This window comes from Necator americanus, chromosome III, assembly GCF_031761385.1.
Source record: "Necator americanus strain Aroian chromosome III, whole genome shotgun sequence".
Classification (NCBI taxonomy): Eukaryota; Metazoa; Nematoda; class Chromadorea; order Rhabditida; family Ancylostomatidae; genus Necator; species Necator americanus.
This window is the reverse complement of record NC_087373.1, coordinates 17,572,057-17,589,684: the sequence shown is the minus strand read 5'-3', so window position 1 is coordinate 17,589,684 and position 17,628 is coordinate 17,572,057. Positions and strand designations below refer to the sequence as shown.

General features: G+C 42.6%; 7 protein-coding genes across 9 annotated transcripts; 6 read left to right on the top strand and 1 right to left on the bottom strand.

The window, feature by feature from the left end:
• Positions 1-60: 60 nt before the first annotated feature.
• RB195_009929 (uncharacterized protein) lies at positions 61-4,384 on the top strand (the record flags this gene model as incomplete). Of its 2 annotated transcripts, XM_064190702.1 has the most annotated exons (10): positions 61-121; positions 207-281; positions 495-623; positions 681-755; positions 3,278-3,345; positions 3,422-3,524; positions 3,646-3,767; positions 3,834-3,867; positions 3,944-3,948; positions 4,367-4,384. In XM_064190702.1, 10 exons carry the CDS (start codon positions 61-63, stop codon positions 4,382-4,384), a joined length of 690 nt encoding a protein of 229 aa, XP_064048284.1. The 2 variants fall into 2 exon arrangements, with proteins under 2 accessions (XP_064048284.1, XP_064048285.1); XM_064190701.1 differs by lacking the exons at positions 3,944-3,948; positions 4,367-4,384 and having other exon boundaries at positions 3,834-3,938.
• A 3,424-nt stretch (positions 4,385-7,808) lies between these two features.
• On the top strand, positions 7,809-8,363 carry RB195_009928 (uncharacterized protein; the record flags this gene model as incomplete). Its single annotated transcript, XM_064190700.1, has 1 exon — positions 7,809-8,363. The coding sequence occupies one exon, from the start codon at positions 7,809-7,811 to the stop codon at positions 8,361-8,363; it is 555 nt and encodes a 184-aa protein (XP_064048283.1).
• A 247-nt stretch (positions 8,364-8,610) lies between these two features.
• On the top strand, positions 8,611-8,922 carry RB195_009927 (uncharacterized protein; the record flags this gene model as incomplete). Its single annotated transcript, XM_064190699.1, has 1 exon — positions 8,611-8,922. The coding sequence occupies one exon, from the start codon at positions 8,611-8,613 to the stop codon at positions 8,920-8,922; it is 312 nt and encodes a 103-aa protein (XP_064048282.1).
• A 53-nt stretch (positions 8,923-8,975) lies between these two features.
• On the top strand, positions 8,976-9,398 carry RB195_009926 (uncharacterized protein; the record flags this gene model as incomplete). Its single annotated transcript, XM_064190698.1, has 1 exon — positions 8,976-9,398. One exon carries the CDS (start codon positions 8,976-8,978, stop codon positions 9,396-9,398), a length of 423 nt encoding a protein of 140 aa, XP_064048281.1.
• Positions 9,399-9,545: 147 nt separating this feature from the next.
• On the top strand, positions 9,546-9,914 carry RB195_009925 (uncharacterized protein; the record flags this gene model as incomplete). The annotated part of the gene is made up of 1 exon (XM_064190697.1): positions 9,546-9,914. One exon carries the CDS (start codon positions 9,546-9,548, stop codon positions 9,912-9,914), a length of 369 nt encoding a protein of 122 aa, XP_064048280.1.
• A 72-nt stretch (positions 9,915-9,986) lies between these two features.
• RB195_009924 (uncharacterized protein) lies at positions 9,987-10,289 on the top strand (the record flags this gene model as incomplete). Its single annotated transcript, XM_064190696.1, has 1 exon — positions 9,987-10,289. The coding sequence occupies one exon, from the start codon at positions 9,987-9,989 to the stop codon at positions 10,287-10,289; it is 303 nt and encodes a 100-aa protein (XP_064048279.1).
• Positions 10,290-10,299: 10 nt separating this feature from the next.
• Positions 10,300-12,517, bottom strand: RB195_009923 (uncharacterized protein; the record flags this gene model as incomplete). 2 transcript variants are annotated; one of them, XM_064190694.1, is made up of 3 exons in its annotated part: positions 10,300-10,972; positions 12,069-12,280; positions 12,374-12,517. In XM_064190694.1, 3 exons carry the CDS (start codon positions 12,515-12,517, stop codon positions 10,300-10,302), a joined length of 1,029 nt encoding a protein of 342 aa, XP_064048277.1. The 2 variants fall into 2 exon arrangements, with proteins under 2 accessions (XP_064048277.1, XP_064048278.1); XM_064190695.1 differs by lacking the exon at positions 12,374-12,517 and having other exon boundaries at positions 10,896-10,972; positions 12,069-12,198.
• Between the last annotated feature and the right edge of the window lie 5,111 nt (positions 12,518-17,628).

The window sequence follows — 17,628 nt, the reverse complement described above, 5'->3', positions numbered from 1 at the left end:
TAGTTAAAAACAACTTACTTTTGCCTCCTATTTCTCATCATTTCGTGTTTTCAGATATAAATGACTTTGTTTCCTGCTACTGTGTCGAAAGATTCGACTGTTCTCATTCTTCTGGAAGACGGTTTGATTAAATTTTGCTGGAATTTTTCATTTCGAAGAACACTTAGATATTCTACAATACGTGTTTAGTAACTCAGAATTTTCAGAGTCAGTCAATGTGGATCTGCCTCCTCAATCTAACTTTGCTGCTCTCAGCAAAGTGATTCTACCGGAAGTTGGAAGTGAGCACATCAATGATTATAAAGACATGGGTGGAAACATTAGGAAAATGTTTCCACCCATGTCTTTATAATCATTGATGTGACTCTCTCGAGCGATGTACTTAGATACTTACTTAGATAAGCCTCCACAACGGTTTACTGCCTCATAGTGGCATAGGGGTGACTCTGGGCGTCACGAATACTTCGTAGAATGTTATTGGTTACGGTGTTAAGGCATTGTGGAGAAGGATTATTACGACTACGTTTGCATATTAGTTCGAAGTGAAAACGTTCTCAGGTCACTTTGCTCAGCTGCTTATAATGCAGTTAAAGTTGGAGGTAGAGTCGCTGTACATGAATCAGGTAATTACACAAAGATTACTTTGATAAGTTATGCGAAATTACTCCGAGCTATATCAGGTATCCCTTCGTCGGCAGTGCTCAGGAAGATGCGGATGTGTGGATTTATTGTCGATGAGCCAGGCCTATTTCAAGGTGATATGAATATTCTGTTTTGGTTATGCTCAGTATTGAGCAATAATGGTTAGAAGCTGTCTGCAGAGAGGGACCGAGGCGAAACAATTGTCCCTTCATAATAATCTATAAGAATTTCTTCAAACTACGTTACTGTTTTGCTTAATCGAATCGACCTTTTCTGAGTGATATTCTTGATTAGTGTCCTTAAGTGTCTGATATTGTTCATAAATTTAATCATAAAGTTTTCCATTCCTCCAACCAAGTAAATTAATACCATATTCATTTATAAGGATACACATGTTGACTTGTTCCACAGTATGATCTCCACCAGTTCTACAAGTTGCTTGTACGTAAATCTAAACCTATACGATTCTGAATTGATTTCGAATTAAAGCATCTCGAAAAGATTCATAATCGCCATGCACTTCCCTCTATCTCGTTCACTGTCGTGAAATTGTTGGATTCGATTTCACGCAAATGCTTTTTTTTGTGTACTGCATACATTTTTGGACGTTACATATTCTTACCACAGTTAGCTACTCTTTAGAAATTTTCTAATCTTTTTAGGAACTTTTTATAAACCTATTAAAGAAATTTTCTAGAGCCCCACTAGGACTGTACGAGTGCAGTAGAGTTGGCACATTGGTGGTTTTGGAAGATTTTTTTTTAGTTTGAAAAGTAGTGTCCACTTCCCGGGTAACCTGTTTTGTTCAACTGTGTGAGCGCGATGAGATGATGTACATTTGAGAAGGAGCATGAGGAAGGCGAAGTATGTGGAGGTTACGTTGATGCGGATTGTTGGCTAACTGTTCGGTAAAATCGCCTTCTTTAGAATCTGAAATGAGCAATTCAGTTCACAACTTAAACGACCAAATCTTTCCTCAACTAAACAGATAAACTCCATGCTTACTGTTTCAATCACCAACTTAGCGACTACACTGAATGCTCACTTTCGATCAGAGACGCCCAGCATGCACCACTGAAGACTGATCAATCACGAGAGCGAATGATTCGAATGTCTCATTCAGATCAGAAGATCCATCCGAGATATGATGAGAGTTCCCGCGTTATCGAGAAATATTCGCCCTTACGATTTATTCTAGGGTTTTTGGCTTGGATCCAAAATGCCTGCAGCGATTTTCGAGCCAAGACAAAAATCCAATTTTTTTGGAGTCGCGCCCTAAGATTTGGACCTTGATTTCAAAGTCGGCTCCGTTGTGTTTTTTTGTTCTAAAGGCACCTAAAAGTGTCCATTTTCGTAATTAATTGTCACTCACGTGCTCTTTGATGCTGACATATAGCGATCGTGCCGTTTCACCAACATACTCGTAGACGATCCAAGGTGAGCATTCAGTGTAGTCGTTAAATTGCTGATTGAAACAGTAGGCGTGGACGTTAGTTGCGGAGAGATTTGGTCGTTTAAATTGTGAATTGAATCGCCCATTTCAGCCTCCAAAGAAGGTGATTTTGCCAAAAAGCTGGCCAATAAAATTATTTAACAACCTCGGGTGCAGCTCATTAGAAATCAATGAGACATCTTACTATGCCGAGGTTCGTTGAAAATCGAACTTTTTAATTACATCAGAAGGGTCGGATAATGATCTTCCCCATTTTAAAGCGCTAAAAGATGGAAAGAATCTACATCGGAAAAAAACAGTATATTTCTATAAATACATATGATGAAAAATACATATGATGCCATTCTATTATCGAGTTTTAAAAATTGCTGTGAACAACCTTTTTTGAGGAAAATGGCGCAACCATAACAATGTAACAATGAAATGTTGGAGTCTTTTTTGCGCTCCAAACTAGCCGATTTAGGTTCCGAACATGTGTTGTTTAAACAAGACGGTGCCACATCCCACATGGTAGGATGTTCGCTAAGTGTTAACAGAAATTCTTTTAAGGCATTTAATCTCTTTAAGCGGAGCCGTATGCTCTCCAGCATGTTCACCAAATTCAGGCCCACTTTTCCCTCTAGGTATACCTAGAGGAAAATGTTTTCAAACAACGTCCACAATCTGTTGAGTATTTAAAAAGCAGGATCAGACTGGAAATGGAGACCATTCCGCCTGGCCCAACCCGTAAAGTGAAGAGCAACTTCCGGGAACGTCTTCAGCAATATATATATATATATATATATATATATATATATATATATATATATATATATATATATATATATATATATATATATATATATATATATATATATATATATATATATGAGAACGACGGCTGTCATCTGTCAAATGTAATTTTCAAATCCCAATAAATAAAATGGCATTTCATGTACTTTTCAGAAACATATTCACTTTTTCCTATGTAGATTCTTTTCATTTTTTCAAAGAGCTTTAAAATGTGGGAGATCACTGTGCGCCATCCTTAATTTTGAAGATAATGATCTGAAGTCCACTGGTCTTCATGTTGTAGTGAAGGACTTTGCCTGCAGAGACCACTGTCTAATGTATCTGGGCTACTTTCACTACCTAATATCAATCTTTTTTGGTTAATTCCTCAAAAATTCTTTCGGATTTTAGGTGGTACGATGTTTGGAACCAAACCATCATTTCATGGACAGAGTGTTCCACTTAAAATTACAGCCGAGGTGCTTACTCCATTGTTATTCATAATTTTCTTTAAAATATTCATCTATTATTAATACTAATGCGAACAATACTCAGACAAATAAAGTTAACATCAATGATAATGATGACGATATTGTGGATGAGGATGCACTTCTAGAGCCCGAAGACTTCAAGAAGCCTAAAGAAGCAGATCTCAAAGGTGTGCTAATTGATGCAATAATATTTTTTATCTCAGAGAAAGTATAAAAGCCACGGTAAGTTGTGTGGCGATATATATGTACATCGCTTTTGCTTAACGAGTGCACTAATCTACATTTAAGCGCAATGCGGAGAAATTGAGGAAGGAAAAAAACGACGTGCATGTAAGAATTGCACATGTGGCCTAGCAGAACAAGAAGAAGCTGAAAAGATGTCTCAGCCTCGGAAAACGGGCTGTGGTAATGTAAGTTCCAATATAATCTATTATTACAATTCTTCAAATTGTTAACCATTTTCTAATACTTTTCAGTGTGCGCTGGGAGATGCGTTCCGTTGTTCAACGTGTCCTTACTTGGGCATGCCTCCATTCAAACCAGGAGAGACCATTAAGCTGGACGATGTCAATGATTTCTAACTGAGTGGATGTGAGTATCAAAAGATACATATATTCCGCATGTATTTACTGCCTCAAATAAGATGCAGTTAGGTTCGACTCCTTCACATAACGGGACCATCGCCTTTGTCTTCTGAATTGAAGCTAGTCAGTCACAATACGATGCGCAGCGACTTGGGATCTTCGAGAAGTAATATACAGCCACGAAAAACGTTCCGAACCCCCTTTTTTGTGCATAATCCTTTATGCCGCCTCAGAATGCAAACATTTGTGCTCGACTACCATTTGTGTTAGCCTGATGATGGTGGAAAGTGTGCAGCAACTCAAACTTTCTCTGCCTGACACACTAGCTGTCCCAGTCCATTCGGACGTACATCGTTGGTTCCGACAAGCAGGGGTCCAACGCCTATAGATGTGCTGTTTTTTTTTCTGATTAATCTTGACTTCAGACTGTCGATTTTGGTTGAGTCGCTGACGGCATTTAAGGAGGCACGTGATTGACTTCCGTGAGTTCCCGTGTTAATCAGTCGATCGATACAGAGTAGATATGAATTAGTCCATATCGTTATTGTTTTCATGTTATTTACCTGTGCTGTATACCACCATCTGCGCCTTCATTTTATGGCTGTTATTCCCAAGATAGTCCGTTGTTCTATTAATTAATTTCCACTGATTTGTAGTGAACAGTTCATTCAGTTTTTAGAAGTTTTCTTAAAGTTTCCTCGTATCAACAGATGAATTATCCTTTAATTTTCTACTTTTCTCCTTCACTCATTTAATTTTGTTCTCGCCATTTTAATACCTACTTCAACCAAGTTGTCTTCTTTTAAGTATAATAATGATATTCCATTGTACGGTTTGTCGTCGAGATCAGAATCTGGTCATCTGAATAAATTAGTCATTAGTTTATCACTCTGCTCGAGTACATTTATAGTTGGCTCGAAACGACATGAAGCACGAACAGTTGCTGCCAAGCGCAGCGTTACCTCCACTCATCTCTGCAGTTCGCCGTGATCCCACCTCGATTCTAACCGCTGTCTCCACCGCATCGCTTCGAGCGCAGCCGCGTGCGCAACTGTTCGTGCTTCATTTCGTTTTGACTCAACTATATGTTCCTGTGCGGTATTTTAATGGTTCCGGAGAAAGTGGTGCTGTGTGAAACAAAAATTTTATCCAGTGTAGTTCATGCCACGAGTAAAACTACCCTGTGACGAAAAACGAAGATGGAAAACGACAGTTTTCTAGACTGTGGGCACAAGCAGTCATTCGGAGGACCAACTCTACATTTTTGAATGTATTCCACAAACACACTCTGAATTCTTTGTTGAAGTTGTGTCGCCTTCTCAAAAATTCAAAATCAACTGTCGATATAGTTACATTGCACTTCTAGACAGTTGTGGCGGAGGTGAAATACCCGTATCTAAACCTACACTCGGCTGCGGGAGGCTCGGCCGCTTGGACCAATGCTAACGCGGCGCGAAGTTCAAAGGGGAGCAGCGGGTAACTACTTCCTCCTTTTTTTTACAGAGGAATGGGAGAAAACTTGAAAGTGAATGGTATAAGATGCGTGACGAACTCTTATGATGAAATAGACGAGGGGAATATCACAGCAAATCGTAGTACTGAAAACAAAAAGGATTACTATCTTCGAATTTTGGAGTAATTCTGGACTGACGGATGTATTTGTTCCAAATTGATTAGGCTCATTGTTTTCATTTGATTCACACATAGTATCAGGTATGTATATCTTCACATAGTAGCCGAACACCAACTTTTAATCTTACTATTGCTTTAGCTTCAGTAACAGGATAAGGAGAGACGAAATTGTGTTCTTCACTTTGACGAAGTCCTTCAGTGGTTTCGATTTGATTCTATGCTTTCTTGAATAGTTTCCAGTGAAAACATTGCTTCACACTGTTTCCTTTGTCTTCTTGCACTACGTTACTCCTATATATTCTTTTGCAACGGCAAACGTAGTATCATCTAGCGATGATATTCATATCGTGACTCAGCGGCACTAGTAGTTTATGGGCGTGGTTCGCTTATTCTAGGTGTTGCTTGATGTGCTTCAACATATCTTCGCTTTGGTAGGTACGGTGTGGTCCTCTCTACTATAATAAATACATATATTCCACTGAATCACTGACTGAAGCTGTTCAATTGGGGTACTAAATCCCTAAGTCTCTACTCACCCACTCTATACGTAGTATCTTTAGAGTAACCGGAGAGTTGGAAAATGGTAAAATTTGGAAACACAAATGAGTAGTTAGACTGCCACAAAAACGAAAAACGGAAATGAAATTAAGCTTTAGGTTTCATTATTTAGCAAGGTAATAAGTACTGTCGGCAATTTTCGTTCATTCGTTTACTCTCTTTAAAATACAGAACGTTTAAGCTTGAAAATGGGAAGAATTTGACTTCAATATCTGTTTCCAAAATTGGTTGAATTGTAACAGAAAATTGCTATTGCAATGAATCGCCCTGGTCTTCTTTGACACCTTTTCGTTTTTTGGTTCAATATTGGAGCAGTATAATTTAGGATGTCTTGCAGAAATGACACTTCCTCCAGTTTGAAGGAGATGAAGATCCTTTGGTTGATGAGGATCCTTTGATTTTATTTGAGTCCTTTGTCCCATTATTAATAAACGTAAACGTCAGGAACAAGAGATACCACATGGTGCATGAACGAAAAACAAAAAAGTTGAAATCAAAACCATCAAATAAGCAAGACAAGGGAAGAAGAAGAGCGGAACAGATAGACAACGCCGAAAGAAACAAATAGAACGGAGAAACAAGACCAGTAAAATAGAGATGATGCAGAATACGAGGAAGGAAACGAAATCCAAATTAAATAAGTAGAGCAATGGAAGAACAAGTAGAACAGCGAGAAGGAAGCTTGAGAGAGGAAAAAGAAAAGATATATATCCTCATATGGGATTAGGATCATGTAGTTATCTTACTCGCTGCAAGATGAAGATCAAAAATTGTGTGTTGCAGTTCCAATCCCTACTTACTCCAAAATTCGAAGATAGTAATCCCTTTTGTTTGCTGTACTTCGATTTGTTGTGATATTCTCCTCGTCTGTTTTATGATGAGAGTTCTTCGAGCATCTTGTAGTATTCACTTCCAAGTTTTCTCCGAGTCTATTCCTCTGTAAAAACGAAAGAAGTAGTTATCCGCTGCTCCACTTTAAATTCGGCGCCGCGTTAACATTGGTACAAAGGACGAAGCCTACCGCAGCCGGGTGTAAGTATAGATACGAGTAGGTGAAACTAGGTCTACCAGAAAGAAGTGCCAAATTTGATCAATCATGACTAGTGGTCATAGCAATAGCCTACATTACTACATGTATGTACGGGACCGCGTATACGAGTCTGATTGCTACCTGCACATGGTGGTTCAACCAAACACAATCAGTCGTTCGAGTGTACGCATTGGGAACGTACGAGCTATATAACCCGCACTGTTTTATGGCGAAAGATTTCCATACATTGCGAAAAGGTGCTGTCGTCCAGCACGTCGCCAAAGCCCACAACTTGAAAGAAGTAAGCGTCGCGCAATGGAAGCAGTTTTCGACCCATGCAAGGAGAAGGCCTTACCTCTGATGATCTGGGCTTCGCTCCTATCGGGAGCATCCTCGAGAGGCTCAGGCTAGCGATGCGGTCCTTGGTGTCGTCGTCCCAAACGTCCTTGCTAGGTCCTTGGTCTGCAGGTGTCCGGTGGCTATGGTGTTCCTCGTGTGCTCCGGGCGTGGGCTCTTATGAGCCCAGCCCGCCCGCGAGGTTGCCCCGCTTCTCGCGATAGAGGGCTTCGCCCCCAAAGGGAAAATTACAGTATCGATCAACTTGCGATAGAGCGCATTACCCATATCACTTACTGCCTGAAGGGAGCATGGAATCTTTGGCAACAACCATTCGTTTCGTCACGCTGAAGTCCCGAACACTATCGAGGGAACTCCAACAAGCCGCTCTATCCAGACTTCTGCGATATCTCTGTGTGCCTTTCGCTGCACTGCAGGAAACACGCATGAGAGATCGGCCCGTCATCAGCATCGAAAATTACACCATATGCTGCGGCGATGCTGATGAGAACAAAGTAGGGGGCTGCGCGATAGCTGTGAGGAACGATTACAACAACCTGGTGGAGGAATTTGGCTTAACGTCGTCTAGATGCGCCTTTCTACGACTGCGGGATCGCAGAGGACGTAAACTCTGGATCAATGCGCTGATGTTCAAAATACCAAGCCAGCAGGTGGTCATTGTCGGAATCGACGCAAATGCGAAGATGGGACTCGAACAGCAATCCGATGTGCTAGGAAAATGGTATTATCCAGCGGAGCGCACGTCGGACAACGGTGACCGTCTGATCGACTTATGCGAACAGACGGGCCTCATCATAGCTTCCACATTTAACAGGAATCATCGATGCCATCAGCTCACGTGGTAGGGGTCAACCATTTTAACGCCTGAAGAGCAGCGCAAGCGGAAGATGAGGACTCTTAAACTTCGGCTCGACTACGTTCTGGCGAGGAACATTCCTCAGTCGGATATCCGAAAATCTAGAGCTGTTGGGACGTCGCGTTCGAATCTGACCACCGTCCAGTTCTTCTCAGCTCTAGGATACGGTTCCACAAGAGAACCCGAGCAGTTCCTCTTCATTCGAGAATTGACATGGCAGGTCTGAAAGACGAAGAATGCAGAATGAAATTCCGCCAACGTATGTCCCTTCATATTGGAGTACGGACCAGGAGAAGCTTAGCGATGCGGATTCCTTCACAAAGTGCATCCAGGACGCTGCAAGGGAAACGCTTCCGGTTCTATTGCCGCGGAAGAAGTTTGCCTTTGCATCTGCGCAAACAAAATCCACATACAATTCTGTATGTGTCGCGCGCAGCGCTGGTGACTTCAACCAGGAAAAGCGTCTTAGAAGGAAGCTGCGTCGTCAACTGCAACAAGACCGCGATAACGAGTGGACGTCAAGAGCGAAGGAGTTTGAAAACGCGTAGGAGGACAAGAACCCGCGGAAAGCCTATGTTTTACTAAGGAAGTATAGCGCAAAATGAAAAGATGTTCTCCTGTCCTTAACACGGCCAATGGAGTGGCTGTCGGTGAAGCAACCCTTCCAATTCGAAGGGATCACTTCAAGGCCTTGCTGAACCGGCAAGCACCGTCAGCTCCTGAACTCGAGCACGTTCATAGGCCGACATATGTGGTTAACGAGGAACCACCGACCGAGTCGGAGGTTGTGGTCTGTATCCAAAAGATGAAAAATGGAAAATGTGGCGGAGACGACGGAATTAGCGCAGAAATGCTGGAATATCTTCCTTCGTCTGGGATTCGTGAGATGACAAAAATCATCCGTTCAATATGTATAGACGAAAGGATACCTGACTCGTGGAGGCACGCTATCATAATTCCAATCCACAAGAAGTTATCCGTCACGGACCCTAGGAATTATCTGTTTGCTGCGTGTTATGTATAAGGTATTGAAGCGCATTATCTCGGACCGACTCATTAAACGTCGTGAAGAAACAACGCGCGACGAGCAAGCTGGCTTTCGTCCTGGCCGACCTACGATTGACCAGGTGTTCATCGTCAGGTCGAAAGCTAGCAGCGGTGTTCGAAGCCAATGCAATTAGCATTTCTGGACTTTGAAGCCGCGTTCGACTCTCCTCACCGCGGCCGTTTTCTCAACGCGCTCCGCCAAGATGGAGTACCAGAAAAGTTCGTTTGCTTGCTTGATGGCATGAATCAGCGAACAACTGCTGCAGTTCGAACACCAGCCGGATGTACAACACCGTTTGAGGTGGTAATTGGAGTAAGACAAGGGACAGTGGCAGGACCCTTCCTGTTCAATTTCGCAATCGACGACATTATGCGAAGAACAGTGGATCAGTGTCCTGCCGATATCATTCTGGCACCGTCAGGACGCCCCTTGACCGATCTCGAGTACGCTGCCGATGTTGTTATAGTCGCGGAAAGCAGTACGAAACTTTAACATGTTGTCAAACTTGCATCAAAGCTGGCTGCAGCCTATGGACTACGTCTACGCTCTGATAAATGCAAGCAGATGTGGATCTCTTCGACATCTCAAACGGGAATCAGGGTGGACGGACAGCCGATAGAACTCGCCGATGAATTCTGTTACTTGGGCGGTACGCTAAAGAACAACAGCAGCTACGAGAAAGATATTCAGCAAAGATGCGCTAAGGCCGTTTCCGCATTCAACTCCTTAACGAAATGCTTGTGGTCGACCACCAACGAAGTCAAGCTGCGAGTCTACCTATTCGCAATTCGCCCCATCATGATGTACGGATCAGAGACTTCGGCAGTACCTTCTACGGTGGTGAAGAGGCTTGATTGCACGGAATGAAAGCTGCTGCCTACTTGGCTACTTTTGGCCTAGTGTATGCCACAATGAAGACCTTTACGCAGGGATTGATGTGGTATACCGGCGAATGACACGTGGAAGATATTGACATCTTGCACCGCCTTCGAAAGCGGCTAAAGTAAATCGTCTTCGCTTCTTTGGTCATATATTGACGAGACCGGCAGATCGCCTTGTTCAAAGAGTTCTGAAGTTTGTCGTGTTCGAGCTGGAGGAAGCCACCTAGCCGACAACGGAAGTTCTGGACTGAGATTATGAAAGAGGACCTGAGGACACTCGGCGTGGATAGACAGTTCAGACGAGATGTAAGGTTTTGCAGAATATGGAATAGCGACGAATTTCCACCAGCAAAAATGCGGGTAATCGCGTCAGGCGATGACATCAGCCCGTCGATTAAGTCAAGTAAGTCACTACATGTATAGAACGAATGCACCAAACGGCCTGGAACTTGGTGTAACTGCATAACTTTGTACGCTGCGATCGGGTTGCAGAGATGAAGAAGGATGAAATGAATATGGTGCGGCACAAATGATGGGTTAGAGCTAGCGGTTGAGGTGGAGGTAGGAGTCTCATTCGTCTCGTAGTCCGATTTCAGCACACGAGGTTCTCGCAGGAGCATCGAAACCGCCAACTCCGCTGCTGCACTTCGAGGGCAGCCATCTGGAACACTGCAAAGGTTTCATGTATGTCGTTTGGCTCAATTATACTAGATGGTAATTTACGGTGTGTTAGTGAAGCTAGGCAGTTAGTGGGAAGTCGCATACTACAGCATATCAGGAGCAGTGGGGAAACAAGACGTTACCAAAGGTCACTGTTTTTGGCTTGGAGCGCAACGTTTACAGGAGGCGGGCCAGTGCTCTACGACTACTATACAGTTCAAGAAATGCAGAATGGTTCTGCAAACTTACGCACAGAAGAATTTACAAAGATGCCGAAAATAGTGAAATTACAGTTCTGTTTGCCATCTTGCGTTGCACATAATAAGTAGAACTAATCGTGAGCCATCTTCAATGCCCATAGGAATCCTCGATGATAGTACCATCGAGCAATATAATGTCAAGGTATAGTCGGGTCAGAACGATACGCCCGCTCATCGCTGTATCGCAGCGAACTTAGATATGATCCACCTCGATCGTAATCAATACGTCTCAGCGCACCGTTTTAAGGGTAGCCGCAACTGCATCTAGCTTTATGACTACAGTACAACGTCTTCTGTTCGAGTGCTGATTTGTTGCTTATGGTCCCACAAAGAAAGTTTGGAACCACATGTATTCATTGAAAGTCAATGTGGATAATAGGACGCAGTAATCTCGCGCAATCTCTAGTAGCATTCTACGTGTCGCTTTTCCGCGGCGCTTTGTTTGCAACTGAAATTATTGTCGTTTCTAGTTGATTTAACCATTGGTAGGTATTGATTTTAGTCCCACCCTAACAGTATAGTTCTTAGCTTCGGGGTCATGCTATTGCGAAGAGTTGAACTAAGTACAGTAGAGTGAAAAAGACATGAAGTACAGTGCAGTTGCATAAGCGGCTGCACTTGCAGCGACATGTTGGAGATCGCGGTTGGAATCGAGGTTGGACCATCGCGAACTGCAAAAATAAACGGTGGTAGAAGGGCCCTCACTCGATCCTAACCGCTGCGCTCCCCTGCACTACTTCGAACGCAAACGCTTGCGCATTTGCACTGGGGTCCACGTCGTTTTGACTCTACCATAGGCAAGCTTAGACGAACTGTTTGTGCAAAGTGGAGAATAATGGGTATACCTTTTTGCACACACTCGGCCTTTGCTCTGTTTCGTTCGAACGTGCTCAAGCGAGGAAGGAGTGCTATAATTGTGGTACGGTTCACTCCTGTTGTCGTACGTGACTGGATGGACTTCGGACTTTCGATCATGGTTCTGTCGTTGACAGCATTTCAGCAGGCACGTGACTGGCTTTCGCGTGCGTTTCGCTGCATTGCTACTGACGCATTTGTCCTGTATTTGCTACCGTTGTTCCTTTTTTTCTTCTTGAGAAAATGTGGCTTATTACTTTATATTGGTGGTGGTTTTGTGTAGTCTGATACATACTTGAAAGACTGCATCGCTACTTTTCCGCTTCGTCCTAGGAATTTCTGGCGTTTTAGAGTTCCCTGCATCAAAAAGCAGCTTGTATTGAATATTCTTATAGGTTTGAATTTCATATTGCCCTCTTCCTTTTCCGTAAGCGTTCATTTCTCCACAACCACTTAGGTTTGGTTATATCGTGTTTTTTTTTCTCTCGATGTAACATATCATTGCCCATCTTTCATATTCTGATAGTGAGTAGTGTCTAGGACCACTCTACCATGGGTAGTTACGATGGGAAAGAAGCTGTACTTGAAGCAATTAATTTAGCTCTATAATTCCCTTATTTGTGCAATTTCACATTTTGCTCGGTACCAGTCTCATCGGATCTCCATTTTATTGTTTGGAGTAGCTGCATTTCCAGACATTTCTAGACAGTGGAACTTCTTCTATTCATAGGTCACATTTTAAACTTCGAGCTCGTCTGTTTCAGATGAGTATTTGACCAAGACCATTGTGTAATTGCATCATAACGGCATACATGATATCGGGTTTTTCCCTTATGCTATTGATTAGTCGCGGCAAGTGTGATCATTAGAATTCTACATTATAGCTTTTTTTGTGATTTCCCCAGCTCTTTCCGCTTATCTATCACCTAGTGAATCAATAGTTCATGTAAACAGTTGTTTGGTACTTGTGAAATTTGTCATTTTGCCATGCTCTTTGGGTAGAAAAATTCTTTTCTGCTTCTATTAACTTACAGGAAGAAGTTAAGGAAACGTTTGAAAAGTTTTTCTGGTTGCTTCTATTGTTGTTATATTTCTTATTCTACGCTGGAATTGTAGCTTTATAATAGATGTAGATATACAAGTTATGTATAATACTGAATTGGAGTAGATTAGGTGACAATCCTTAGTTACTTTTCAGAAATTATATTTCACAGTTTCAATTTAGTCTAATTTTCTCTCAATCGAACCGTGAGCTCCCTTAAATGAGTTAATGCGTTGGATTTCGTCGGAAGCCTGGAAAACACTAGTGACAATTTGTTCATAAACCATTATATGATAAGTTAAGTACTTTATATGGCCTGAAACAATTGTGTAACACACTAATAATCGCACTAATAATCTGTTTTTGCAAGTACACTGGTTTGTTCTATTTTTCTACTCCCTTTTTTTTCGCAATAGAACTTTGATTCAGTGAACTCTTGTACGGTTGTACTGGAATTTTGCATGAAGTGAATATCCTGTTTTTTTTTTTGTTTACACACGAGTATAAACTCCGAAAGTTCTTCTTACGATCAACATCACGGAAGATCACTCTTCGATAATTGACTGAATGTTGAAATTTCTTGATTACTTGGGATGATGTTTAGATTACATTTATTTGAAACATTTTTTTGCTATTTTAAGTTGTAGACTACATGAAGTCGCCGGATATGTTTAAAGGCATCACCCCACTAATCTGAGGTGGTACGGATTTCAGATGGAGTATTCGTATACGGGATAGTAGATTATGAAGGTCAAATGGAGTATTCGTATACAGGATAGTAGATTATGGAGGGGGGGGGGGGGGGGGGGTGATTCCGTCCATTTCTTCCTAACTGCCGTGAAAAAACGGCGTGGAAGATGCGGCTCATGCAAAGGCTGGCGCGCTCCAATCGAACTCGTTACAGAAAATAGCGCGCCGGAACGCCCGAAGCCGTATCTTCCAGGCCGTTTTTTTACGGCAATTAGGAACAGATGGAAAGGATCACCTCTCTCTCCATAATCTACGGTCCTGTATACGAATACTCCACCTGAAATCCGTACCACCTCAGATTCGTGGAGTGATGCCTTTAATCGGGTAGGTCGACTCTTCTGTTGCAGCCCATGCTCCACTTTTGTTTGACACACTGTTAGTGCACTCGGCGTTGCCCCAATAGGAGGCGTATTGCGTTCATCTGATTGAACATATCCGGAGCCGGACGTGCAGTCCGGCTTTGTAATTCCTGTGTTGCGGTCTATTGTCATGATTCAATGTCAAGCACGGCGAAAGACAGTCCTTTAACTTGTTACTTACAATTATAAAAACCATTCCATATGTGTCCAGTCGCGGAAAAATCACGTATAGTCCTAAAAAAGGAGATAAGAAACCAACTAACATCGAAAGCGACTGTTATGCCATACTGCAGATTGTAAGTCGTTTGCATCGGCGGACTGTGTGCACATTTCGTGCTCCACCACTGCTGCTCACATTCCCACATTATTTATTTGCACAATTTGTTTCTGGTAGTTTATAATCGTGTTTGTCGAAGACTTCTTGCGCAGTTATTTCTTCAGAGACATAGTTAGTTTTTGGGAACATATTCATTTGTATGATCCACCGCGTAGATTTTGACTATTTTGTGTAAATTTGATGGTGATTTTTCGAACTCCTTTCTGTTTTCTGGAATTTTCATCGATCGCGTTTGATAAGGGCAGTGTAGAAGGTACAGGAAAGTTGTGACCATAGATGCGATAGTCGGAGCCGGTGTTCCGACTCCCTTCGCTTTTGAACGGTTGGCGAAAGGGCGCCTTCACTTATGGACGGTTGGCAAAGGGACCCTGATCGCTTGAAGGCAGCATACCACGAATATGAGTTGGTGCGGATTTCAGGTGGAGTATCCGTATACGGGGTCGTAGATTATGGAGGCGGGGTAGTTCCGCTATTCTCTCCCTGCATAACTGCAAACAGCCGCCTCCAAAATACTGTTTTGTACGACTACCATCCACTGCAACGCCCCACCCCTTGCGCCGCCTTCGCCCTGTGATTCGTCGGAAATCCAATTCGAACTGTCCCGATAGGCAGCAAGGGAGGCTACGTGTGCAAGGGTGGCGCGCTGCAATAGAAGGCATCGTACAAAACAGTATTCAGGGCCCGGATAATTGCAGTGATTCAGGGAGAGATGAGCGGAACCACCCCGGCCTCCATAATCTACGACCCTGTATAGGGATTCTCCACCTGAAATCCATACCATCCCAGATTCGTGCCTTTGAGCTGCCTTTGAGCTGCCTTTGAGCTGCGCGTCATGAGTTAGATCCCCTTCACTTGTGGACGGTCCGGCTCCTCTCTATCGCACAGATGGTTGTGCCTTGCGAAAATGGGTGCCGCTAAGAACGCGCCGCAGTTGTCTATGCAAGTGTAAGTACTGGCGTCTATACATCTCTGCGGTTTACTCATTTTCTATTGAACTATAATTCCACTTTCTTCTTCGAATTTGGGTGTAGGTAGGTAGCGACAGGAAACTGACACTGCAGCATCCCCCTAGTGATTAGCATAGATGCGATAGTCGAAGACGGTGTTCTGGCCCCCTTCTCTTTTGGACTGTTGGGGAAGGAATCTCATTTACTTTTAAACGGTTGGCGAAATTACCCCCTTCACTTTTGGGCGATTGGCGAAAGGACCACCTTTACTTGAGCTGCACCCCATGAGCTAAACTTCACTTGAGAAGGGTCCGGCTCCTCCGTATCGCACCTATGGTGATCAAGATCTATCAGGACTTCGTAGAAATAAGATTATTTGATATAAATGGAATAAGATTCATACAGTATTATTTATTACATTTCAAAGAAAAAACGAACGAAAAATGAATGTATCATAAACCTGAAGTCTGATCGCAGTCGCATAAGCGGCTGCACTCGAAATGGTGAGATGATTGCAGCGGGCTTCGGCTCGTTTTGTCTCGAAGCCCTGTGTGTTTATTCAATGTTGAGAGAAGATATCTTTTCGAAATACAGCGGTGGATGAATATCATAATGTCAAAAGTCTGGCTCAACATTAGGTAAACGAATATTGCTTAGTCGAGGCTAAAATTGTAGTTGATTGCAGCTTTTCTCAAGAAATTTTTGTTTCGTTTAATATATCTTTGGAAGTTAATTGCTCACTCACATATGTGTTAAAGAAAATAACGATTGTACGTTCCCTCTCCTAGTTGGTCCGGCACTTACACGCATCCGCCAACGTTTTGCACTAAGCCGTAGCGCTTTTGTTGTTCTATCTGGATAGCAATTGGTCTATTTTCTATATAATCAGTACATGCGATTTTATATGATCAGTTAAGTTTGCTTAGATGTCCTTTACACCTTGTTAAGATTGAGGCACCGAAGGAGATTGAAATCCTGCGGTAAGAACAGATTTCTATTCGGTAATGTTATATTGAGACTTCACTCACTTAATATCAAATTGTAGTTTTGTTAAGAGAATGTACAAGTATAATTGGGTCAAAACGACATGAAGCACGTCGCAGTGGCGTAAGCGGTTGCGCTCGAAGCGGTGCGGTAGAGGGCAGCGATTGGAATTGAGGTGGGACCATCGCAAACCGAACGGTAATAGCCAGGAGTCCTATCTAGTCGATTCCAAACGCTGCGCTCCACCACACCGCTTCGAGCGCAACCGCTTACGCCACTGCACCGTGCTTCATTTCGTTTTGACGATTGAATTCACACCAGTCTAAAACGGAGTCATTCTCTTTTCTTTCCGAAACGGTTGCGTTGGAAACCTACCGCAGAATAAGGGACAATTATTAGAACTGCCATATTCAGCAGTATGAAGGTCACCTAGGGAACGTGGTCTTGTCAGTGTATGATGAGCTCTTGTTCACACCCTGTGTGATTAGAACGATAACGATGTAATAATCGATGTTGTGCGTACCAGTTTGTTTCCTTCGTTTTGGCTTCTGCTCGTGTATCGTTTTTTTTTTTGCCAGAGGAAGTCGGTATTTTCACTGGATGCTTTTGTGATTACTTTTAGCGAGCGTTCTATTTTTATTTGATTTTTCTAAATTATCTTAGAAATTGTGAAGCGGGTGTAGCGCAGTGGTTGGGAGGTACGGCAGTGACTACACGATCGGTGGTTTGAATTCGCACTACTGCCATCCAAGCCCTTTATCACTCCGATATATTGACAACGAACTAGTCTGGGAGAATAAAAACACTAATTTGCCATATCGGCTCGCCACTGCATGTCAATGTAAGGCTGCACATCCCTTCATAATATCTTAAACAATTCTGGATTGAAGTCGAACGCCCCCAGGCATTTATCAAAGCCGCGCACTTTATCTTTTATCTTAGAGATTGACCTTGGTTCATAATAAAATGTGGTGATTATAATTTTGGGGGAAACGAAGGCATGGCCTTTCAACGCATGCGATCTCGTCACTTCATCTTGGAATTGTCGTCTGAGAATGTCGCAAAAAAAGCCATTCCATTTTTTTTTATTTTGGTTCCTACTTAAGTTTCCTAGACGTTTTTGCTTGTGAG